The sequence below is a fragment of the Lipotes vexillifer genome, unplaced genomic scaffold, assembly GCF_000442215.2.
Source record: "Lipotes vexillifer unplaced genomic scaffold, Lipotes_vexillifer_v1.1 scaffold920, whole genome shotgun sequence".
NCBI classification, from domain to species: domain Eukaryota; kingdom Metazoa; phylum Chordata; class Mammalia; order Artiodactyla; family Lipotidae; genus Lipotes; species Lipotes vexillifer.
The window spans coordinates 2,199,805-2,227,304 of NW_006783413.1; the positions used below are offsets into that span (position 1 = coordinate 2,199,805).

Sequence of the window (27,500 nt, forward strand, 5' to 3'; positions counted from 1 at the left end):
GAAAGAGGCATATAATAAGAAGGAAGATGGAAGGTATAAAAAAGAACCAAAGGGAACTTATAGAGCTGAAATATACAATATTTGAAATGAAAAAATGAAATGAAAAATTTTAGTGGATTGACTTAACTACAGATCAGTTAGCACATTTTCAGACATTGAACAGCAGGCAGTACTGGACCATGATACATGAGAATATGGAAATGAAGGAGGTGCACCCTACAATCAACCTGCATCATGGTGCTAAGAAAGGGAACCCAGGCACAAAATGGCCATCTCACTAAGATGAGAAGACAGAGATCAGAGTTCAGAGAGGCTAAAGAAGCTGTAGTTTGTGAGGCATAGTACTGGAGAGAGAGAGAGAGAGCTGAAACGGATATAACTCCAGAAATCTGCGTTGGGGTGTACCCGTGAATACCAAGGATACTGAGTTCTTCTCTGCCCATGCATAGGGCAGAACTCCACTAGACGTGGACAAAAACCTACTGGAAGCCAAACAATTCCCAGAACTTAACCCAAGTTCTTACTTGCCAGATTGGAGAGACTGTTAAACACCCTAGACATTCAGTAGTGACCCCAGAAGATACATCTTAGTAGCAGGGCTTAATTAACCCTAAGTAAAAGCTACTCTGGACCTACCCTAGCAAAGCTTTAAAAGTCTCAAAAGGGTCAGCTGATCTGGAGGTTATTTAACTGCATGTCAAAACAGAGTCTAACACTTTTTAAAGTAAGAAAAAAATCAAGACACTCAACAGGGGCTTCCCTGGTGGCACAATGGTTAAGAATCCGCCTGCCAATGCAGGGGACACGGGTTCAAGCCCTGGTCCAGGAAGATCCCACATGCCACGGAGCAACTAAGCCCATGCACCACAACTGCTGAGCCCGTGTGCCACAACTACTGAAACCTGCGTGCCTAGAGCCCATGTTCCACAACAAGAGAAGCCACCGCATTGAGAAGCCCTCGCACCACAACTAGAAAAAGCCCACACACAGCAACAAAGACCTAACACAGCCAAAAATAAATAAATTTAAAAATTTTTTAAAATAAATTAAAAAAAAAGATACTCAACAGTGTACCTCAGTAGCAACCAAGGGGGAAAAAATATTACTAGGCATTCAGAAAAGCAGGAAAATGTCACTCATAACCAGGAGAAAAATCAGTCAAGTGATACAAACCTAGAAATAACAAAGAATATGAAATTAGCAGCAGGGACTTTAAAACAGCTGTTAAAAATGTACTCTGGGGTTCCCTGGTGGTGCAGTGGTTGAGAGTCCGCCTGCCGATGCAGGGGACGCGGGTTCGTGCCCCAGTCCAGGAGGGTCCCACATGCCGTAGAGCGGCTGGGCCCGTGAGCCGTGGCCGCTGAGACTGCGTGTCCAGAGCCTGTGCTCTGCAACGGGAGAGGCCGCAACAGTGAGAGGCCCGCGTACTGCAAAAAAAAAAAAAAAAAAAAAAGTACTCTGAAATTTAATGGAAGGGAGAAATATAATAAGAGAAATGAGAGGTATAAAAAAGAAGCAAATGGAACTTCTAGAGCTGAAATATATATTTGAGATTAAAAATTTACTGAATAGGCATAAGTACAAATTAGATTACTCAAAGGAAAAGAATAAGAGTATTATGGACAACATTATGCCAATAATTTCAACAATTTAGACAAATTCCTTGAAAGTCACAAATTATCAAAACTGGCCCAAGAAGAAAGAGAAAATGTGAATAGCTCCATATCTACTTACAAAATGGAATTACTGTTTTAAAACCTTCCTACAAGTAAAATTCTTGGTCCACAAACAAGGAAAACTCCAACCTAGATGACTTCACTGGTGAATTCTATCAGATATTTAAGGAAGAAATAATACCAGTCCTACACAAACTTCCCAACACTTCCAAACTCTTGTGACGCCAGTTTTACACCAATATCAAAACCAGACAGACATTATAAGAAAAGTATAAGCCAATATCCTTCATGAACACAGGTGTAAAAATTCTTAATAAAAGCAAGTTGAATTCTGCAGCATATTCTGAAGAATAATACATCCTAACCAAGTGGAGTTAATCACAGAATACAAGGTTGGTTTAACATTTGAAAATGAAATCACTGTAATTCACCGTATTAAGAGAAAGAGAGAGGAAAAACCATGGGCTATCTCAGTTGATAGAGAAAAGGCACTTGATAAAATTCAACACACATTCATATTAAAAACTCAGGAAACTAGGAATAGAAAGGAATTTCCTCAACCTGTTACGAAAAATCTACAGCAAACAGTATACTTAATTGTGAAAATCTGAATATGTTTTTCCCCTAAAATTGGGAACAAAGCAAAGATTATCTGCTGTCACCACTAATATTGAGTATCATAATGGAAGTCCTGCATAAGGCAGTGAGGTAGGAAAAAGAAGGAAAAGGCATACAGATTGGAAAGGAGGCAATAAAACTGGCTTTATTCACTGTATTCATCAGAGTAATGCCCATTAAAATCATAATGAATACTACTTCACACCCATTCTAAGGTTAAAATTTAAAAGACTGACAATTCCAAACTTGGTACAACCAGTATGGACATTCCTTAAGAAAACTAGAAATAGAACTACGATGTGATCCAGCTATCCTACTCCTGGGCATATATCCAGAGAAAACCATAATTCGAAAGAACACATGCACCCCGGTCTTCATGGCAACACTGTTTACAATAGCCAAGACATAGAAGCAACCTGAATGTCTATCAACAGATGAATCAATAAAGAAGATATGGTATGTATATACAATGGAATATTACTCAGCCATAAAAAAGAATGAAATAATACCATTTGCAGTGACATGGATAGACCTAGAGATTATCATACAGAGTAAAGTAAGTCAGACAGAGAAGACAAATATCATATGGTATCACTTATATGTGGAATCTAAAAAAATGGTACAAATGAACTTATTTACAAAACAGAAATAGAGTCACAGATATAGAAAACAGACGTATGGTTACCAAGAGGGAAAGGTGGGGGGAGGGATAAATTGGGAGATTGGGATTGACATATACACACTACTATATATAAAATAGATAATAAGGACCTACTGTATAGCACAGGGAACTCTACTCAATACTCTGTAATGACCTATATGGGAAAAGAATCTAAAAAAGAGTGGCTATATATTTATGTATAACTGATTCACCTTGCTGTACAGCAGAAACTAACACAGTGTTGTAAATCAGCTGTACACCAATAAAATTTTTTTAAATAAATAACTGAAATTCCAAGTATTGGTGAGATTATGAAGCTAGCTGGGACTCTCATACAATGCTGATAAGAGTGTAAAATGATACAATCACTTTGGGAAAATTTGCCAGTTTCATATGAAGGTAAAGACATACTTATCATATCTAATAATTCTACTCCTAGCTATTTTCCCAAGGGGAATGAAAACTTATGTCAAGTAAGAAGAGTCTCACTAGAATGTTTATTGCTGCTTTATTTATAATTGTGAAAAACTGGAAACAACCTAAATGTTCTTCAGGAGATGAACAGCTAAACAAATTGTTGTAGCCACACAGTGGAATACTGCTCAGCAGTAAGAAAGGAACAAACTACTACTACCTAACAACATGAATGGTGACTTTCACAAATATTCAGAGTGAAAGAAGCCATATACAAAATGGTACATAATGTATGATTCTATTTATATGCAGTCCTAGAGCAGGCTAAATGAATCTGTTGTGAGCGAAAGCAAATCAGTGGTTGCCTCGGGTGGGGGATTGATTGCAAATATGCTCAAGGTGACGTTTTGGGATGATGGAAATGTTCTACATTTGATTTTTGTGGTGGTTACACAGGTGTGTACGTTTGTCAAAATGCATCATACTGTATTTTTTACGTGGGTATATTTTATAATATGTAAATTATACCTCAATACAGTTTTCTTTATGGCACAGCCTTCTGTGACTTTTTTCCCCTTTCTCCCTAAATTCAGATATCTGCTCTTCCTCTGAATTTACCATGGTATCTTGTTTGGTTCTCTCCTACTCCTTTTCTTTTTATCTTTTTGTGTTTGCCTAAGTTATAAGCGCTTATCAGTTTTGTTTACCCTATAGCACCTTGCTTATTGTAACCTTTCAATACATGTTTGTTAAACTGAGCTAATTTAATGCAAAGAGAGTTATCAGTTATTGCTTTGATTACAGTTCTAAAGTCTGAAAAGAATCATAGTCCTGGATCTTAGCAAGACAAGGCTATAAAGCAGGTAAGAGTTGATATAAGGCATCTTTAGGGCAGTCCTAATTTTACACTTTAGGGCAATCCCATTTTATATTCTGTGGCATTGGCTGGTACACACATAGAAGATGGGTGCTCCCGGGCCCTGTGGGAAGTTGTCTTTAAGGCAAGACACTCTGTGTTGGTTGCAAAGACCTGGAGGATTTAGGTAATGTAGACTAAGTAACAATGTATTTGATTCCAGTAATGAATGAAAATTTGATAGAATCACAGAAACTTAGTGCTAGAAGATACTATGGATACCACTTTATCCAACCCATTACTAAACAGACCCAGAGAGGGTAAATAACCTGCCCAACGCCACACAGCAAATAAGAGATAGGGTTAAGTCTGGAGCCCACATTTCTGACAAGTCCCTTACCAGAAATTGAGCAAAGTGGAGAATTGGCTGCCTGTGGAAGTTCTAATGAGTTGCTGTTAGACAAAGCTTCCATTAGGTTGGGATTTGGAGTTAAGGAGCAAACAGGATAGGTATTAGAGTCAGTTATTGCTAGGGTAGAACCAAAACTGAACCATGAGTAGGGCCAAGAGTTGACTTATATTTTCCTCGTGATGTCTTTACTTCATTTACCACCCAGAAGTCTGATTTCATTTGTAATTGAAGCCTATTTTGTGTACTTGCTGCCAAATTTTCTACAGTAAGAATATACTGTAGCTTGTTGAGGAGGAGTTAGTATGTAACCTAGAATATTGTTGAATTCCACGGGTATGTTAAAACAATCTAAATGGAGCTGATCTCCCTTGTAAACCTACCATTCTTTCGATATTCTCTGTTCATGTGTAAATTTATTGGAGTTTGGGGTGGTAACAGTTGCTATTTTGCATTTCCTTGGTTTGGGAGTTCATTTTTTTTTTTTTTTTTTGCGATATGTGGGCCTCTCACTGTCGTGGCCTCGCAAGCTCAGCGCCCATGGCTCACGGGCCCAGCCGCTCCGCGGCACGCGGGATCCTCCCGGACCGGGGCACGAACCCGTATCCCCTGCATCAGCAGGCGGACTCTCAACCACTGCGCCACCAGGGAGGCCCGGGAGTTCATTTTTTAAGGACAATGTTAAGCCAGTTTTATAATTAAAGTGATTTTAAGTGGTCATTTTGAGTTTTAATGTTGAAGGACATGGAGGTACAAAAGACAGCTTTGAAAGTTACAGCAAAGCATGCTCCTTAGACGAATCCTTTGAATGAAAGAATAATAGCATGGATGGTGATGATGAAGCTGCTGCTATTTAATGTATTCTCCACTCTCAGTATATGGATGCAGCCTCCGAATTTTACAAAGGAAATAATCATCAGCACAGCATCTCTGCTCTCCTATGGATTGGTCTTTTTGTAAAGCAGCCTCTTGGTTTTCTTAGTAAAGGTATTTTATTTTAAAATGTATCTCTAGACACTTACTCCTGGTAGGCCTGGGAAAATGTAGATTACTTCCTGTCTCTTCAAAATTCCTTTCAAAGAAGAGTCAAGCTCAGTTTGTGTTTTTGAGATAGAGAAGAAGAGTAGATAGGAGGAAGGAGGAAATCTTTGCTTTGGGGGAAGAAAAAATCTTTCACTCCTTTGTTGACACCTTAACTTCTGCATTAGTCATATGTCCCTTCCTCCTTGGCCATGGATGGACCAAGGGAATAGCAGCCATTTGCAAGTTTGTAAAGGGGCAGTGCAAAGAGAAGAAAACAGCTGATAAAGAAAAATGTAGGGCTCCCACCCCCGTAGGTTTTTACAGTTATATTTTTAGATCGGTCACTGTCTTCTGGATATTTGGCCTTCTGTTTTTGCTCTTTTACTTCACTATTTTTGATGTTGTAAAATACAGTGCTAAATTCCTAGCTCTAATCATGAGATAGTATTCAGAGTCCACCTTATAAAAATGTCAGTGAGAAGCTGGCGGACACAGGGACACAGTTAATACTGATATTGGAAGGAAAAACCTTTCTTCTACCTACTTGGGTCTGAATGGTGGGGGGCCTGCGAGTTAACTGACAATAGAGAGAGTTACAGGAGAAAAGTTACAGGAGAAAAGGGTGGAAGCACTGAGTAATGAGTAACTCACTAAATAGACAAAGGTAAAGGTTTGTATACTAACTTAACCAAAAGGAGGATTTAGGGCTTCAGAAGATAAAAGGTTTTTTTGTTTGTTTGTTTGTTTTGCGGTACTCGGGCCTCTCACTGTTGTGGCCTCTCCCGTTGCGGAGCACAGGCTCCTGACGCTCAGGCTCCGGACGCTCAGGCTCAGCGGCCATGGGTCATGGGCCCAGCCGCTCCGCGGCATGTGGGATCTTCCCGGACCGGGGCACAAACCTGTGTCCCCTGTATCGGCAGGCAGGCTCTCAACCACTGCGCCACCAGGGAAGCCCTGATAGAAGGTTTTGATGTGCTTGTTTACACAGTTTTGGGGGAATGTCCTGGTACCCAAGGTCAGTGACTTTCCTGACTAGAGACTTCTGGGTTGGGGAGAGGGGCTGTGGCAGCTGACTCACAAAGCAGGCTTTTAGTCAGATAAGGGAAGTTCAGATAAGATTCCTCTCTGCACCTGCTGTTGGGTTTTTGGTCCCTTTGGTGATTTATATATATATATATATATATATTTGTTTATAGTTTGATGGTTTTTAAAGCATTTTCACGTATCTCACTTGATTCGCACAATATTTTTTAGGTATACAGGGAAAATACTATTATTCCCATTTCACAGGTAAGGAAACTGAGATTAAAAGAGGTTAAGTATTTGTTCAGAGCCACACAAATAATGATGGTGTCAAGATAAGATGTTAAGGGGTTCACATTTCTCACTACACCTTTGGGGTTCAATTTCAATACTGACAGATTGAATAATTTATTGTCAATCAAGTGCTTTAAAGGTGTCAAGATTGAGTAACATTTTATTTGTTTTGTAGGAGAAGATGGTGTAAACTGGTTCATCAGTGACAAAGACGTTGAGGTAAAATTAAAACATTTTTGAAGTTATGAATAATAGAATAATAATTTTCTTTAAGGTGTAGTTTCACTTCATTATGATGACTTAATAAGCTTTTTAAAAGTAGCAGCAGTCCAAGTATCTTGTAAGAAAAAGTTTAATTTTAGTCTATGGGTGATTGAATTTTTCAGAAGCGTATTTCAGCCTTGATTTTTGTCAGTCAGTTAATTGCCATAATGATTTAGTCCCCTTTCCCTTTTGTTTCTTCTCTGCTATGGTAAGTCCTCTCAGCCCATTTTGCCTGATACCACTAAAGATCAACACCGGAAATAACTGCTTCTTCAGTGTAAGGAAATGGTTAGTCTATATTTAGGATGTGGCAGGTGTTTGTCTTTGTCAATTATTAGCCTTAATTATGACAGATGGCTAGAAAAGAGAGTAATTTTACAACTTGGTATAAGGAAAATGTTAAGAGATAATTAGATTGTGTCTCCTTTTGAGGCCTACTTGGCCAGTTCAGCAGAATAACAAGTAAAAGATGAAAGTTTTTTCAAAGATGGAATTGTACCAAACAAGATAAAAGCATGGTTGGCATTTAGGTATTCCTCTTTAGATAGTCCATATGATATGCTTTGCTAATGTTCTCTTGCAAGATACTGGATTTTGGCTAGAATATGGGACAGCTAGAATTGGATCAGTGTAGGCAGAATGGATCTTAAACGGACTCTAGGGGAAGGAAATTATCTCATTCTCTCTTAGAAATTAAAATCCAGTTTGTAGGCAGTAACCCTGGGCTGTTCAAAAGAAGGAATGTATTTGGTCACTATGTGGTTTTATAACTTTATAAAGGACAAAATCATAAAAAACACCAACCCCTAACTAAAAATTTAAGCAAGTTTCTCATTCAGAAAAATGTGGTATACATCCAGTTATATGTCAGCAATATCTTTGACTCTGAATGCCACTGGAATGTCTAAATGATGCATTTCAGTGCCCCTACTAGACCTGAACTGTAAGTAGAGAAAGATAAAAAAGAAATGGAACCATATGGAGAAGTGTAAAAGAATAGGGGAGATGGGCAGACAAAAAGTAGAGCTGTTTTCATGGCACCCCTTTTAAGTTTTTCTAACTCCTTTTAAGAATACAAAGTTCCCTGTTTTAAGTTCTAAATTGAACAGATTATGACTGTTAATTCTCTTGAACAGAGTGAAATAATTTTAATTCTTGATCTTTTTTTTCCCTTAGGCACAGATAGGTAAAAAAAGAACATCTGGAAGATGGACCCACCGATACTATTCAGTCAACAAAAACGTTACCTGTAGAAATTGTGACAAATGTGGCCATTTGTCAAAAAACTGCCCCTTTCCACAAGTATGTGAAATATGTAATGTGTCTTTCCACATTGTTAAAATCAAAATCATAGGGTTGGAACCCTTATAACCTTACAATTCAAATGTTATATAATATATGTGTTAAATTTCATATTACATGTTTATGTAGGTCGCAGCCTAGAGTAGTAGTAAAGAACAGTAAATCTACAGCCAGAATCAATTTCGGCATCCCATTAGTAGTTGTACAACCTTAGGCAAATCATTTCACCTTTTGTGCTTCTCTTTTCTTTTCTATAAAATGAGAAGATTGAATCAGATTGATTCCTGAGACTCATTTCACTTCTAAACCTTCTACTTTATGACACGGCTTGTTTCATTGTGGGATAACTTTCATTGTTAGAAAATTATAATTTTAGACATTTATAAATGTTTATTGATGTAAATTATGTTAAACAGATACATCAATCTTTGAAATAACACAGAACTCTTAGACATTTCTTTTTTTTCTTTTTTTTTTTTTTTTTTGCGGTACGTGGGCCTCTCACTGCTGCGGCCTCTCCCGCTGCGGAGCACAGGCTCCGGACGCGCAGGCTCAGCGGCCATGGCTCACGGGCCCAGCCGCTCCGCGGCATGTGGAATCTTCCCAGACCCGGTTACGAACACGTGTCCCCCTGATATCAGCAGGCAGACTCTCAACCACTGCGCCACCAGGGAAGCCCCTTAGACATTTCTTGACACTAGTAATAAGCCCTTAACAAATATTCCTTCCCTTATCAACTTCCTCTCCCAAATGATTGCCTTTCAAATATTTGAGATGGCTCTCTTGTTGCCTCTGTCTTTGCCTGGCAAAGCAGCCTCTTTCTGTATCTGTTGCTCCTATGACTTAGCTTCCAGATCTTCATCATCCTACTTTCCCTCTCAGACACATTCCACTTTGTCAGTGTTCTACAAGGCACGGCATAAGAAATAGATGCCAGATGGATAGTACATGCAGACTGAGCCTTTCTGGCAACCACAGGATACAGATGGTTTTGTTAAAGCTCTGATTTCAGACATTTTGTTTGATTTTATAATTATGCTCAAGACCTTCATTGTGTTCCCAAATTGGAAATAACTTTTTATGGAATTATACTGAAAAAGAAAAAGTAGTATTCTATTTGAGACTGAAATATTTTGCTAAAGAGATTTTCTGTTTGTCTGCCACATAGAAAGTCCGCTCCTGTTGCCTCTGCTCCGAGAGAGGACACCTCCAGTATGCCTGTCCGGCCCGCTTTTGCTCAGACTGTTCTTTGCCTATGTCTTCTACTCACAGATGTCTTGAAAGACCTTCCTGGAGAAAACGGTGTGACAGATGTGATATGATAGGCCACTATGCTGATGTGAGTATCCTGCATGTAACTAATTTGTCGGACTTTGGGGGCATTGTGCCAATCTGTAACCATCTGCCAGCCTACTTAAAAGCATGTTTACTATGCACTGTGTATAATGATAGTCATGTCCCTTTGGCCACTGATCATGTGAATCAGTGCTTAATGTCTCAGGATAGGGATCCTACTGAATGGGTTCATCAGGAGGCAGCATCAATAAATATTGTAAACCTGTGCTGGCTTCTTTGGCTTAATGTGCTTGCCAAAGTAAAGGTTGTAATTAAAGAGGTATGTAATAAATAACATGTAAAATTTGTGTACCTATTCATTCATAGTTAGATGAGAATATATATATAAACACTTAACAATTGTATACAAAGGTCTGTATGAAGCCTGCCTTGATGCTGCTTATTGGTGGCTCTTGGTGGTATAATATTCTCATGCAAGTAGGACAAGCCACCAATACTTTAAATATGCTTATCTTAGATCTTTCTTTAGATTTAAGAAGACAAAAGTAACTTAGAAGACATTTCAGTTACTTGTAGCATGTTAAATTTTAGCACATGGTTATTTTAGACGTCATTTTGCATCATATTATAAATGTCTGTGGGATTTTAGTCACAATTTCAACCAGAAGGAAGGGCTTATAGAAGTCAGTATCGTTAAAAAAAAGTAAGAATTTTTTCCCTTTAATTTGTGCTTCCCAAAGACATGATACAAAGCACAAATATTTTTACATTTTTCCTTATATTGAATTGTACTTAGAGCCTTTTGCTTAAAAAATTAATATGACTTTCTGTTGGGATGAATTTCAGATTAAGACAAACTAGAATATGAATATTTGGTATATGTGTTTCTTGTGTAAATAATATAAGAATTATTGATTGCAGTTTTTAAAGGATCTTTATAAACAAATAAAAATAGGATCACTGTCCTATAAGTTAATTTTTTTTCCATTTAATTCTTTATGAATGTGTCTCTATCAGCTCATAAAGACTACCTTTCTCATGGCTAACTTTTATTCCATTTTTACCAATTTACCCAGCCAATACATTTAGATTTATACTGTTACTCATTTTTTTTTTTAAGCAAACATTGCTGCTGTAAACACCTTTTTATATATCTGCATACATGTAAGAGTGTTTTGGTAAGTCATATTCTAAATGGAATTGTGTAATTAAAGGATATGTACATTTATCTCTGGATAAATATTGTCAAATTGTTCTAAAAGATTGTACCAGTGTATCCACTTGCTAGCAGTGTTTAGGAGGACTCTCAACCCTAGCTGTAATCAATCTTTAAAATTTTTGTCCCATCAGATAAGGAGAAAATGATATCTTACTGTTTTAATTTATATTTCTTAGGCCCCTAGTGAGGTTGAATATGAGTCTTAAGACAAGTTGTAGAGATAGAAGTTGTCATTTCATTCCAAAGTAGTTTAAACTTATATTTCAATATTTACTAAGTTTTAAAAATAGTAAATTCTAAGTTGCCTTAGTTTTATTCTGTTGTTCTCTGCATTGAGTTGTCAATTATAATTTCTTAGAAAGATTTTCTAGTTTGGACGTTAGGTTTAAAAGCATATTTTTTAACTTCCTTCTTCCAAAGGACTCTTATAGGTATGGTCTAATTTGCGTGTGATAACAGAAGAGGCTCAGACATTATCATGAGCAGTTTTTTTGAAATAAGAAACTATAGTACAGAACAGTTAAGAATGGTTTGTAAAAGGTTATATAATTAGCTGTGAATTAAATCTATAGCTCATTCTGCTAAACTTCTTAATTTTGGCCTCTAATGTATGTTAAACTCTTTATTTAAAATGGCCTTGAGGATTAATAACCCCAGTGAATATAAGTTTTTAAGATAGGGTTAGACTGTGGCTGACTTCAGAGAAGGCATCACCCTTTCTCCTAAATCTACCAAGACCTACCATTAGTTTTTTTTGTTTGTTTGTTTTTAATTACATGATGAAAGTTCTGGACATGAATTGATCTTTTCTCAGCCTGCCCACCTGGTATAGAATTCCCTTGGAGCCCAATCTAACCTGGGCTCCACTGACTCCTTCTGAAGAAACTTAAAGTCCTTCCACCATCCCAGAAGGTCTTCATGAGGATTCACTTGGGAGCAGTTTCATTCTGGCCCCTGGTTGCTGGGACTATTCAGCTATTCCCACACATGCTTTAAATCTGTCTTGAAACCTGGTCCTCCACAGAAAATATTGTTTCCCTTGCAACCTTCTCAAATGCTTGCTGCTCATTCTCTCTTGACCCACATACCTCTGAATTAGGTTGATTAGGATCAGCCTCTTTCTCACCTGCCATGACTGCTTCTAAATCATTTCTCCTCCCTCTTTGTGTAGGTATCCTTGACTTATTTAAAGCTAAAACCCTCTGACGATACTGTTCTCCACCCTTCTTTGTCATTTTCATCTTCTCACCTACTGGGATTTATGAAGCCCTGGGTAACTATAGATGCCCTAACCTCTTATAAATTAAGGAGATCAAGAAACTTCCATTTTTGCTTTATACATCCCTATAGCCACACCAGAATCTCTGTAATGCCAGAGTACCAGTTAAATGTGCAAAGAGAATTAGTAATGAAAACTCATGAGTCATATTCACATTCTTGCTATAATGACTCCTGAACTCAGCTTGGAAAGCTCTTCATTTGTTAACTACTATGTAAAAGTATTTGGGTGAAATTCCAGAGTTTTGCAGTGTAAAGGATAGACAGATGACTCAAGGCCTACTAAAGTCTACCTGGATCACTGGTACCTCCCAAAGGAAGAGAATCTGAAGTATGTAAAGAATCCCAATTTTGAATCTACCACAGATTCTCTCCTCTTGCTGATAGCTTTTAAATAAACCAAGAATCTTAAACTGTCTATACACATTTATCTTGCACATACAGTCCCATTCTGTGAGCTATATCTGACATTACCAAGATAATAATAGCTCTAATTAGTTGAGTATTTACAGTGTTTTAAGTACTATGCTAAGTTCATTACCTATTAGGGGGAGTGGGAGTGCTTTGTTCCCTGCTGTATCCTCAGGTAGGTGCTCAGTAGATTTTTGTGATTGCACCAGTGTCATTTATGTAATCCTCATTACCATCATATGAGATAGATACTATTTATTATTACTACAATTTTACAAAAGAGAAAACCAGGACATTGTAAGCTTAGGGTTTACCCAAGGTCTCAAAGTTAAAATGATGCTGTACTTCATGAATGTACATAGAGAAAGTTCACTTACTGACAGTCTAGATATTGTCAGTTTAACTCCTTCTCAGAAGATCCTCTCGAGTTTCTGTCTTAAACCTGCAGATATTGTGGATCTAATAAACAACTTCGATAATAAACTTATGATATTTAAAATATCAATACATTATAAAATAGATGAAGAAAAATATTTTCCAAATAAAAATAAATATAATTTATTTAAAAAGTTTTCAGCTCTTTAAAGAATTTCTGAGGATCAGCAAAGCATTGTAGACTGTTAATTTTCAGCCACAGAACCAAGTCTGTGATACCATAGAACTGTGCTTCTCACAAAAGACCATCTCAGCCTTGGCAGTCTCTGTTGTTGAGTTTGTCACCCTTTTACATTAAAGCATAATGGCTGAGTTAATCAACATCAGATATAATTGCAACCTGAAGGTGAATTTTCTTCCTTTCTCCAGCAGTTTTTTCTCAAATTTCCTTCTCAGTCTTCTATCCCAATTCATACTAAATAACTCCTTTAACCATCATTTATAAGAATAAAATGCCGTCTGTTTGTGGGGTGCTCAGCACTTGAGTCACTGCTTTAAGTCAGATTTTTAAATGTAGTGGGAGAAAATAATCCATAGGATATATTTCACTTGATTCCTTTCTTGAAATATTTGATTCTATAAAAAAGAATCTCTTAAGTATCACTGTATACTAAAATATTTTTAGCAACTTGAAAGTTTATTTTAAAAATGAGAACTCAATATAAGCTGTGTAGGCTTTCGCATAGACATTAGTGCCCAGTGAATGTCTCCTCAACAAATACATACATAAAACTGAAAACTAGTATTATTTTAGTTTAATTTTAGTGATTTTTTTTAAGTTTAGTTTAATCACGGGGATTTCCAGCACGAAATGCAGAGTACCTAGTACAAGTATCACCTCTTATCCTTTTCACAGTCTTATTGAGATATTACTGGCCAGAAATAAGACTGGCTGGAACACAATTGTTGAGCTGAATAATTAAGCCAAGATTTGACTTAAAGACTTCCTTAATTCAAATATTTGGTTTTGTTTAATAATTATTAGTTCTGCCTTTGTTCAAAAACATCTCCACTGTTCCACCATCCAAATAAACTTTCTATATTTATCAAAAATTTGTTGGTTGCCTACTACATGTTAGGCAGTAATCCAAGTACTAAAGAGATAAAGATGAATAAGATATGGTCCCTGCCTTTGTGGAACTCAATAGTAAGAAAGGCAGATGTGTAAAAGAATGTAAAAAGTGATGTGTTGGAGATGCATCGAGAATGGTGAAAATTAAATAAGAGAGTATCAGAAGACTAAGCTCTGTGACTTGCAAGTGATACATACCTGGAAAGTGTAGAAAATGACCTAGACCATAGGAGGGAGCCAAGTAACTCTGCCTATAATAACATGTCACCTGTTTTTGGAAATATCAGCTCTAAAGTAATGCCATAGGAATTCTCAATCCAGGTAAGTGAGTTTTCCTGTAATCATATGGACTTGAGACATACATGAGGGTCAGTATTTTCTGAGCATTTGTTTGCTTGCCTACTTGCTCTTATGTTTGAAGACAAGACAAAATAAGGAAGGAAATCGCTAGCCATTCCTGGACTGTTTTTCCTTTCTAACTCTATATCTTTTCCTCTCATGGAAAGTCACTTTTCTTTTTTTTTTTTTAAATTAATGTTTATTGGAGTATAGTTGATTTACAATGTTGTATTAGTTTCTGCTGTATAGCGAAGTGAATCAGTTATACACATATATACATATATCCACTCTTTTTTAGATTCTTTTCCCATATAGGTCATTAAAGAGTATTGAATAGAGTTCCCTGTGCTATACAGTAGGTCCTTATTATCTATTTTATATATAGTAGTGTGTATATGTCAATCCCAATCTCCCAGTTTATCCCCCCCCCTTCCCTCTTGGTAACCATAAGTTTGTTTTCTATGTCTGTGACTCTATTTCTGTTTTGTAAATAAGTTCATTTGTACCATTTTTTAGATTCCACATATAAGTGCTATCATATGATATTTGTCTTCTCTGTCTGACTTCACTCTGTATGATAATCTCTAGGTCCATCCGTGTCACTGCAAATGGCATTATTTCATTCTTTTTTATGGCTGAGTAATATTCCATTGTATATATGTACCACATCCTCTTTATCCATTCATCTGTCAATGGACATTTAGGTTGCTTCCATGCCCTGGCTATTGTAAATAGTGCTGCAGTGAATCCTTCCAAATTATGGTTTTCTCCGGATGTGTGCCCAGGAGTGGAATTGCTGGATCATATGGTAGCTCTATTTTTAGTTTTTTAAGGAGCCTCCATACTGTTCTCCATAGTGGCTGTACCAATTTACATTCCCACCAACAGTGTAGGAGGGTTCCCTTTTCTTCACACCCTCTCCAGTATTTATTGTTTGTAGATTTTTTGATGATGGCCATCTGACTGGTGTGAGGTGATACTTCATTGTAGTTTTGATTTGCATTTTTCTGATAATAAATGATATTGAGCATCTTTTCATGTGCCTCTTGGCCATCTGTATGTCTTCTTTGGAGAAATGTCTATTTAGCTCTTCTGCCCATTTTTTGATTGGGTTGGGGTTTTTTTGATATTGAGCTGCATGAACTGTTTGTATATTTTGGAGATTAATCCCTTGTCGGTCACTTCATTTGCAAATATTTTTTCCCATCCTGTGGGTTGTCTTTTTGTTTTGTTTATGGTTTCCTTTGGTGTGCAAGAGCTTTTAAATTTAATTAGGTCCCATTTGTTTACTTTCATTACTCTAGGAGGTGGATCAAAAAAGATCTTGCTGTGATTTGTGTCAGAGAGTATTCTGCCTATGTTTTCCTCTAAGAGTTTTATAGTATCTGGTCTTACATATAGGTCTTTAATCCATTTTGAGTGTATTTTTGTGTATGGTGTTAGAGAATGTTCTAATTTCATTCCTTTACATGTACCTGTCCAGTTTTCCCAGTGCCACTTATTGAAGACACTGTCTTTTCTCCATTGTATAACCTTGCCTCCTTTGTCATAGATTAGGTGCCCATAGGTGCATGGGTTTATCTTTGGACTTTCTATTCTGTTCCATTGATCTATATTTCTGTTTTTGTGCCAGTACCATACTGTTTTGATTACTGTAACTTGGTAGTGTAGTCTGAAGTCAGGGTGCCTGATTCCTCCAGCTCCATTCTTCTTTCTCAAGATTGCTTTGGCTATTCAGGGTCTTTTGTGTTTCCATACAAATTGTAAAATTTTTTGTTCTAATCCTGTGAAAAATGGTATTGGTAATTCGATAGGGATTGCATTGAATCTGTAGATTACGCTAGGTAGTATAGTCATTTTGACAATATTGATTCTTCCAATCCAAGAACATGGTATATCTCTCCATCTCTTTGTGTCATGTCTTATTTCTTTCATCAGTATCTTATAGTTTTCTGAGTACCCATCTTTTGCCTCCTTAGGTAGGTTTATTCCTAGGTATTATATTCTTTTTGATGTGATAGTAAATATATCATAATTTAATACATTGTTTTAACCCTGGAAAGAATGATTCAGAGTATAATTTGTAACCTAACCACTTCTCCTCATTTCTACCACTATCACCCTGGCACAAGCTATGAGCATCTACTGCCTGGATTATTCTAATAGCTTCCTAAACCATTTCCCTGCCTCCTTGGCCCTTTATAGTCTGTTTTCAGCAGCTGACTGGGTAGTCCTTTTTAAACATAGCCCAGATTACATCACTTCTCTGTCTAAAATCCTCAAATAAGACTTTGCATCTCCCTCAGAGTAAAAGCTAAAAGTCTTTACAGTTACCAACAAGGCCACATGTGGTCTGGCTTCTTGACAACATCTCCTGTATAGACATCCCTGTTGCCTACATCCCTGTTGCTTACTCCACCTGGTCTCCTTACTGCTGTTTGAAAGGCCAGACATGTTTTCCCTCTACCTGCTGTTCCCTCTGCTGGGAATACTCTTCCCCCAGTTATCCACAGTGACTCACTCCCTCATCTCTTTCATATCTCAGTTCAAATGTCCCCTTCTTAGAGAGCCCTTCCCTAACCACCCTAGTTAAAACCTCCAGCATTCCCTGCCCTTCTTCCCTGCTTTGTTTTTCTCTATAACACTTATATCTTACATTCTATATATTTTTCTCTCCCCTCTAATTAGAATATAAGTTCCATGTCTGTTTTCAGACACATTCACTGCTGTATCTCCAGCTTCTAGAACAGTGCCTTACCCATGTAGGAGCTCAGTGGGCTCCTAAATATATATGTATAATGGGATTATTGAATAAGCAAATGAATGAATTAGAGACCATAGACTTCACTTACCTACTCATGCTCTAGTGAAATGGTTCTGAAGGTTGTCCAGTCCTGCACTTAAATGTATAGGCTTGGACATTCTCAGCTTGACTCATTAAGAGGTAAACATCTCCGAATAATGTTTCAAATCAAGTTTCAACAGGCGTTCTAAAAACTATAATATCTACAATATGTGTAAAATAAAATGAAGTTTCTAAGACAAAGGAAATCCTTTTTCTATATTTCCCTTTCACTATCTTTAGTAATCCTAGTGTTTAAAAAAAACATTTGCATTGCTCTCAAATGATTTTCTTCAGTGTTTCCTTTTTAAACCAATATTACAGGTATTGATGCAGTCCTGTGTTTTTGGTCTGTCAGCCCTCAGCTTTCATATGGAAAAATCTCATCTATCATTTTGTGATGAAATATACTGTATCTTCTTCATTGGCTTGAAAGGACAAATTCAAGAAAAGAAAATATAAAACTCAGATTATGATAACCTTTTATAATTCAAAGAATCATAGACAAACATTTTTCTGCTGAACTTGAAGTAAGGACAAACCACTGACTTACATTAGGTCTCCTTAAGAAAATGAAAATGCCTAAATAAGAGTAGATGAGTAAAAAATAAGTGTAGTAAATGTGCCCTCTCCCCCCCGCAAAAAACTTTAAAAAGTTTTTCAAGGTACCACACAATAATTTGGATAAAAGCACAATGCTGAAGAAGGAAGGGAATAATTTTGAAAAAAAGATTATCTGAAAAAACTAAAATATCAGAGGTATATCATTATAATAGATTGATATGAATATTCAGTTAAAAATGTAGTTCTGCTGACACCTGAGCATTGAACCGACTTTTGAGAATAAAGAAAATCAGGTTAGATATACTTTGTTACTCTCACTTTTCACAATATTTCATTATTTAAGACATAATGTTGAAGGAAGAGGTCATGGCTGGGATTGATTGATTTGCTTAATAGAAAAATAATTGTTGAATAGGCTTATAAGATACTTATTTACCTGGGAGACCAGAATACGCCCCCAAGGAAGTTAAGTGTAGACTTCTATGTTAGAGGTCTCATTCTCTTGATGGGTCTTTGCAGAGCTCATGATGTTAGTGAAAATTCATATGTGTTCATTGTTCAGGGAGTAAATCCCAGAAATAGTCATTAATAATATATTGGAACTGTTCCCAAACTCCCTAATAAATGAATATCTGAAACTTTTCGTGGTTAAAAATATGTTTAACCTTATGGAAATAACCTTAGCAGGGAAAAAGTTCTACATTTTTAACTGATGGTATGTAATTTAGTACAAAGTGTGAAGAAGAGACCAGTCTTTACTTTGAAATTCAACTGAATGGTATCCCTTCTCGTCATCTCTGACTAACATGACGAATTCTGCCAGCCTCCCCAAGTTTCCCTATAGCACATGCCTCATGCCCTAGTATTAGTCACTTTCAGTAGAACTAGCAGATGGAGAGCAGGTTTACGTTTTCTTTATAGAAGCTTTAAGAATAAGTTTGTAGAGGATAGAGATGGTTCCGTTTCTAGACCCCTAACTTACACCAAAAGAGGAGAAAGATTGTCCCTGAACAGTCTATAAAACAAGCATCTCTAAAAATGAAAGGATAAATAAACTTTAGTATTTTATTGAGAATTTTATTTGCCTTAGGAGTGAACCTAATCTTCAATGCAATCACATTGGGAAGACATGAATTTTTGATAAATAGAGCAGCAGGCCACTGGGAATTTTGTTAAATTTCTGACTCATTCTATCATTATACTCCTCACCTTGGACTTAAATTTAACTTTTAAATCCAATAATAAGGACAAATTCTGGGACATAGTTACCTAAGTTATGAATTTGGAGAGTGAAGTTAAGGAAGTCAGATCCTCATTAACACCTGGAAGGCTAAAAGTTTTGTTTACTAAGCATTACAGGCTAAGGTCAACTCCCATACATAAATATAAATATATAATATATATATAAATTAATTAATTAAAAAAATATATATATTTAAAAATCCCATGCAGCTTTTTGATTGGGTTCTGATCATCTCCCTCAAATAGTACATAATGAAGGAAAATACAGCAACTGGAAAAGATTTTCAACCTCTGAAAGTATCCAAAGTCTTAATTATGGACATCTATCTTTGTTAGCTTACTCATCTTTAAAAAGACAGCGCTCTTTTGATCCATGAACATGGATGTCTACATTTGTTTGTGTCTTCTTATTTCTTTCAGCAAAGTCGTACCGTTTTCACTGTACAGATTTTTCACTTCCTTGGCTAAATTTATCCCTAAGTATTTTGTTGGTTTTGGTGCTATTATGAATGGGATAGTTTTCTTTATTTCTTGTTTTGATGCTTCATCATTAGTGTAAAGGAATGCTACTGTTTTATGTAAGTTGATTTTGTAACCTGCCACTTTACTGAAATCATTGATTAGTTCCAAGAGTTTTTGATTAACTGTTTGGGATTTTCTTGATATAAGATCATATTGTAAGCAAATAGTGACAGTTTTACTTCTTTCTTCCCAATTTGGATGCCTTTTATTTCTGTCTTGCCTAATTGCCCTAGGTAGGACTTCCAGTACAGTCAGCCCTCCGTATCCACGGGTTTCACATCCTTGGACACAAAGGGCCAGCTGTATGCATTGAACTATACCATTTTATACAAGGGACTTGAGCATCCAAGGATGTCAAGGATTTTAGCATCCGCAGGAGCTCCTGGAACCAATCCCCCACAGATACCATGGGACAACTATTGCAGTGAATAGGAGTGGTGAGAGTGGGCAACTTTGTCTTGTAGCTGATCTCAGAAGAAACCCTTTCAGTTTTTCTTCATTGATTATAATGTTAGCAGTGGGTTTATTGTATATAGCCTTTATTATGTTGAGGTATGTAATGAATTACACTTATTAATTTGTGTATGTTGAAACATTCTTGCATCCACGTATAAATCACACATGGCCATGGTGTACAATCCTTTTAATTGTTCTTTTTAAAAAATTATTTATTGATTGATTTATTTATTTTGGGCTGCATTGGGTCTTTGTTTCTGCATGTGGGCTTTTCTCTAGTTGCAGTGCGCGGGCTTCTCATTGTGGTGGCTTCTTTTGTTGCGGAGCACGGGCTCTAGGCATGCGGGCTTCAGTATTTGTGGCTCGTGGGCTCTAGAGCACAGGCTCAGTAGTTGTGGCGCATGGGCTTAGTTGCTCTGCGGCATGTGGGATCTTCCCGGACCAGGGCTCGAAACTGTGTCCCCTGCATTGGCAGACGGATTCTTAACCACTGCGCCACCAGGGAAATCCTGGTTTGCTAATATTTTAAGATAACACCTCACAACTGTTAGACTGGCTATCAAGAAGACAAGTGCTTGTGAGGATGTGGTGAAAAGGGAACCCCTTACACACTGTTGGTGGGAATGTAAATTAGTCCAACCACTATGGAAAACAATACAGAGATTCCTCGAAAAATTCAAAATAGATCTACCATATGATCCAGCAGTTCCCACTTCTGAGTATATACCCAAAAGAAATGAAATCATGGTTTTGAAAAGATAGCACACCCATGTTTATTGCAGAACTATTCACAATAGCCAAGATATGGAAGCAACTCAAATGCTCATCAGTGGATGAATGGATAAAAAAGATGTAATATGTATATCCAATGGGATATTATTCAGCCATGAGAAAGAAGGATATCCTGCCATTTGTGACAACGTGGATGTACCTTGAGCACATTATGCTAAGCAAGACAAGTCAGACAAAGATAAGTACTGTATGATATCACTTAAATGTGGAATCTAAAAAAAAAAAAACTTAAACCTGTAAAAAAAACCCCAGTAAAATGGTAGTTACTACGATATTGGAGTGAGGGGATAATATTGATGGTGTTTGAGGGTACACACTTGTAACTAGCAGTAAGTAAAGCACAATATAATGAATATAGTCTATAATACTGTACTATAATGATGTAATATGATAAATATTGCTTCCTTGACAATCATATTACAGTATATAAATCTATCAAAGTAACACAGCCCAGCCATACACCTTAAATTTACAAATTGTAACATGTAAATTGCCTTACCTGGTTTAGGGATGCTTATACAGAACTCTTGGTACATTTATAAAAATCTGGGACAAAATGAATGGTCTTTTAATGGAGTAGATGATTTTCAGTGTAATAAAACATCCCTACTTTGAAGCTCCCTCTATAATTATAATTCCTTCCCTGTTCCTCACAAACAAGCCAGACATCTGATTGAGAAAACTAAAACTTGATCACATCTAAACTTTTCCATGAGTAAGTTGATCAGAGACCTGTGCAGTCCTTGGCAGATACCACCTCAGTTCACAATACTGGTGAGATTCACATAAGCCTCCTTTTTTTCCTTTTTTTTTTCATATTCTTTTCTTCTTCTTCTTTTTTTTAATGAAGCAATAAAAAATAGTTACAGGCATATATGAAGAAATGGTAGAGTAAAAATGGAATCAGAGATAACCCTAAATGAGATAAACTCACTACAGGAAATAGGAAACTGAGAAAATCCTAATTCATTCTTCACAGTGTGGATAGAGAAGATAGAGAAGCAATCCAAAGCAAAATGATCAAAGGAAATCCTGATCAAAAGAGCACACACTCAGTATGAGGGAGAAAAAAGACCTACATCTAGACATAGCCTAGTGAAATTTCTGGATATCAAACAAACAAAAATCATGCAAACAAAAATATACATTACACATACACACAATCAAATTTTCATCAAACTTCTCCTGTGCAATACTAAATTCCAGAAGGCAGCGGAGAAATCTCTGGAGGCTATAGAGCATTCAAAGAAAAATAGATGACACAGCCAAGCTGTTGTGCATTTGTAAATTTATTGGAAAAGTCAGAGAATAAAATTAGCAGCAATGAACAGTGAAATCAGGAAAGCATACAGTATGTGTCTGAATACTTCCTCTTAATCTGCTTTTAAGCTTAATACTAATTTTAGAAGAAAATTCTTTAAAAAATTTAAAATCTATAATAATGTGGATCATAGATAATTCCAATAAAATAAAAGTTTGTTTCAACTAAAAAAAGAAAAAATAGGCCATGTAACTTTTAGGTTACTAATTTAAAATAAGGCAAAGGATGGGCTTCCCTGGTGGCACAGTGGTTGAGAGTCCACCTGCCAATGCAGGGGAAGCGGGTTTGTGCCCCGGTCCAGGAAGATCCCACATGCCGCGGAGTGGCTGGGCCCGTGAGCCATGGCCGCTGAGCCTGCGCGTCCGGAGCCTGTGCTTCGCAACGGGAGAGGCCACAACAGTGAGAGGCCCGCGTACTTCAAAAAATAAATTAATTAATTAAATAAATAAAATAAGGCAAAAGAAACAATATAGCAAACAATGGGGGAAATTGGAAACAAGAATATAAAAAACAAAAAGGATGAGAACAAAATTAGGACCAAATATATCAATTATCACAATAAATAAATATTAAATGCTCCTACTAGAAAACAAAGACACCAGTATCAGAAACCATAAAAGAGAGGATAGATTTAAGAGAATAGATTTAACTTTTTTAAAAAGAAGTTTATCCAAAGAGACCTTTAATGAAGTTAAATGACAAACCACAGCTTGAAAAAGATTTTTATAAAATATGTGATGGGGTAATTACCTATAATATATAAAATGCTCTTACAAATTAGTAGGAAGAAAAAAATGTCTCAATAATAATGATATTCAGTGTTAGGTTGTGCTGGGAAAGTACATTTGAATAACCTCTCTGGAGTTTAAGTGATAGATGTTTGCAAAGATACAGCTACAAGAATGTTCACCTCAGAGTTGTTTATAATAATGAAAATTAGAAGCAACTCAAATATTTAACTTCAGGGCCAACTTAAGTGACTTAACAGTATGTCCCATATAATGGAATAACCTTAGGCATTTAAAATATGATGTGGAAATGAGTATTGAAATATAAAGAAGTTACTAGTATGTTAAATGAAATGCGTAAATTTCAAAAGTTATGAAATATCCTATTTCTGCATAAATATACATATTTATATGTGTATATAGATTTGCATAGAAGAAGTTTGAAATGAAGTATTCCAAACTGCTTACTACAGTTATATAGGTTATTATAAGGTTATAAAGGTTTTTAAAATTATAAAGGTTTATAAATTATAAAGGTTTAAAGGTTTAAAGGTTTAAAATTATAAAGGTTATTATAAGGTTATAAAGGTTTTATAAAGGTTTTTAAAATTTCTGTTGGTCTTTATTTTCTGTTTTTGTAATGAGCATATATTCATTTTATAACTTTTTACCTTGAAATTTAATGTGCATTATTCTATTGCTGCTTATAAACATTTTAGGAATAGTGTGGTATGCAATCTAAGCCTATATTCATTCTTTTTTTTTCTTTAATAATAAATTGACTCTTTTTTCTTTTGATGTTCAATTTATGAATATGTATAGATTTATGTAAACACCATCACAACCAGGATACAGAAGAGTTTTACCACCCTGAAAAACTCCCTCATGCTTTATAGTCACTCTCCCCTCATCCTTAACTTCTAGCAACCGTTAATCTGTTCTCTATTACTATAGTTTTGTCCTTTCAAGAATGCCATGTAAATGGAATCATACCGTTGTAAACTTTTGAGACCAGCTTCTTTCACGTAATATTTTGAAGACTTATATGAGTTGTTGTATGTATCAGTAGTTTGTTCCTTTGTAGTATTCCATTTTATGGATGTACTACAGTTTGTTTATCCATTGAGGCACATTTGGGTTATGTATAGCTTTTGACTATTACAAATAAAGCTGCTATGAATATTTGTATACAGTCTTTGTGTGAACATAGTTTTCATTCCTCTGGAGTAAATTTCCAGGTGGGGATTACAGATCCTATGATAACTGTATGTTTAACTTTATAAGAAGCAGTCATATTGTTCTCCAGAGTATGCGTACCATTTTGCATTCCCACCAGCCAAATGAGACTCTCAGGAAGATGAGAGTTCTAACTGCTCTGTATCCTCACCAGCATTTGTTATTGTCAGCATTTTTTATTTTGCCCATTCTAATGGTTGTGTAGTACCCATCTCTTTATGATTTTAGTTTGCATTTGCCTAATGCCTAACAATATTGAATATCCTTTTATATGTTTATTTGCCATCCTTATATCCTCTTTGGTAAAGTGTCCAGATACTTTCCTAACTTTTAATTAGAGTGTCTATTTCTGATTGTTGGGTTTTGAGAGGTTTTTTTTCAATATTTAGGATATGTCTTTCATTGGATATGTGATTTCTATAAATTTTCTCCCAGTCTATTACTTGTCTTTTTATTATTCTCTTGACAGTTTGTTTTTTTGTTCGTTTGTTTGTTTGGCAGAGCAGAAGTTTTAAAATTTGGTGAAATCCAGTATATCAGTTTTTTCTTATATGGATCAGGCTTTTGGGGCCGTTTCCAAGAACTTGTTACCCAGCTGCAATTAGCAAAGATTTTCTCCTGTGTATTCTTTCAAACAGTTCCATGTTTTATATTCAGATCTATGATCCATTTTGAGTTCATGTTTGCATAAAGTATGAGGTTTAGATCAAGGTTAATTTTTTTACCCATGGGTGATCAATTGTTTGCTATTTGTTGAAAAGCCTGTTCTTTCTCCATTGAATTGCTTTTGTATCTTTTTCAAAGATTAAATGACCACATTTGTGTGAATTGATTTCTGGACTCTCTGTTCTGTTGCACTGATTTAGGTACCTGTCCCATCACCAATACCATACTGTCTTGATTTCTGTAGCTTTATAGTAAGTGTTAAAATCGGGTAGTTTGATTTCTTAAACTTTGCTCTTCTTTTATGAAATTACTGTAGATATTCTAGTTCTTTTCCCTTTCCATTTAAGTTTTACAATGAGTTGTCTATACCTACAAAAAATCTTGATGGGACTTGGATTGACATTGTGTTCTGTCTGTGTAGATCACTGTGAGGAGAATTGACTCCACTATTTTGAGTCTTCCAATCCATGAACATAGTATATCTCTTCATTTATTTAGATCTGTAGTTTCTCTTGTCAGAGTTTTGTAGTTTTCAGTATATACAAATCCCCTCATATTTAGGTTTATACCTAAGTATTTCATTTTCTTGTAAATGGTATTGTTTCTTAAATTTTGGTTTCAATTTTTTATTGCTTGTATATAGAAAAAAGTTTGGAGTGAAATATTCTGAAACGTTTGCAGTTATCTCAGATGGTAATTATCTCAGGTGGCTTTTGTATTTTCTATTCTTATAATGAATATGCATTACTTTTATAATATTTAATGTTATTTTATTATTTTTTAAAAAAAGCTTCTGGAGGTAAAATTAGTACAGTTTCAGCACAACTTTGGACCTAAAGGTGATTACTCATATACCTGACATATCCTGGATGCTGTAAGATTCTTGGGAGAAGATGAAAAGAAAATTTTCCCAGGAGAATTTTGTGAGAATCAGAGAACTAGAACTGAATGACAGGGCATGATTATAAATAAAAGGAGTATAATGTAGTTGGCTAAGATGAATTAGGATTATTTTCAGTGATTTGAACCAGTTTGCTCTTCTGTGTATCTGTTGTTTGTGTTGGACTTTGTATAATTGGTTTATAAAGAAAGTCTAAATTTTCATTTTAAAATTATTTTACCTTTAGTTTATCACTTATTAATCTGGTTTAAAACTTCTGGTGCCTGCTAGTGAGCTTAAGGAAACAGAGTGGTATAGCACCTTTGAGAACTAGTTTACAGTTACTCAGAACATAAGTATCAATACCAAAGGGGTAATGGAATCAGCTCCTAGCAGTTATAATTAAAGGGTGTCATCAGCATAGAGTTTTAATTGTTTTTCAGGGGATGTTTTGTTTGCTTGTTTAAAAATGGGAGATCTGAGTGCGCTGAAAGTTATAGAAAGAGGGAGTTAAGATGCCAGAGAGCCGGAAATAAGACCTCTCTCTTGACTTGTGTACATAGATTATATACTCACTACTAAAGTGGCCAGATAGGTTATCAAAATTATAGGGATCTATCCCTCCAAAGTTTCTCCTTTCTGCTACCCACTTTCCCAGCCTTCAGGTGATAGATCTCTGGTTCTATAAGAAAGAAAGGCAAGAGGTAAAGGCTAGTAAGGAAGCTGGGGTTGTTATTATTGTTTAAACATTGTTGAAAAAAAGAATCAAGTAAGCCTGAGTAAACTGAAGAAGGGTATATCAGCTTTGAGAATGACATGGAGTACTTTAGTTTTTTACCAGTGATCAAAATATTTTAAGATTTTTTTAAGTCCAAAGCTTAACTGTAAAATACAAGATCAGATTTATCTGATCAAATATTCTTTTTTATATATTTTCAAACAACTAAAAACATTACTGAGGTGACCTCAGTTGAATATAAATAAAAATAGGTAATTGCCCATAGTAGATGTTCATTAATGTTTCTGGATTCTTTTTTTTTTTTTTTCCTACGAGGAAGGTTGCCACAAGCAGCTAAATCCTAACAAAATCTACATTTTTGATTTGTCCTTTGGGATTTTTTTCCCCCTGTCTTTATCAACAGCTCACTTAAACTGAGTTTCTGCTTTCTCTTAGGTTTGGCCACATCCAAGAGTTGACCATTACACAATAGATTTCACTTATTTCAGCTACCTAATTGATGCTGATTTCCTCATGATCGATTCTTGCATCAAAAGTTTGGAGAGTGCCAAATTGACGTCATCATCGCAATAATTAATACAATAGAGTGCTTGCTATGTGTCAGGCATTGTTCTAAGGACTTTATACTTATCAACTCTTTAACCATTACAACAGCCCTTTGAAGAAGTACTGATGTCCCCATTTTATCAATGAGGAAACTGAGACATAGAGTTGTAACTTGCCCAAGATAGTAAATAATAGAGCCAGGATTTGAATTCTACCATTTGGCTACAGAGTCACTGATACTAGCCACTACATTATCATGGTTCATTTTACTGGCTCTCATATTGTTTACTTTTAGCTAAAAACCAGCAAGTATATATTACAAATGTTATCAACTATTTGTAAAATTAAGTCATGTTAGTAGTCTAGAATCGTAATC

The 27,500-nt window shown here is 35.9% G+C and overlaps 1 protein-coding gene across 1 annotated transcript in view; it reads left to right on the forward strand.

Annotated features, from left to right (window-relative positions):
* The window catches only part of ZCCHC7 (zinc finger CCHC-type containing 7), a 243,152-nt gene that overhangs the window by 180,410 nt on the left and 35,242 nt on the right, over positions 1-27,500 (forward strand). Inside the window, exons 3-5 of the mRNA XM_007456003.1 lie at positions 7,150-7,193; positions 8,415-8,540; positions 9,709-9,879. Coding sequence (XP_007456065.1) covers positions 7,150-7,193; positions 8,415-8,540; positions 9,709-9,879 — 341 coding nt within the window. The remainder of the gene's footprint in view (positions 1-7,149; positions 7,194-8,414; positions 8,541-9,708; positions 9,880-27,500) is intronic.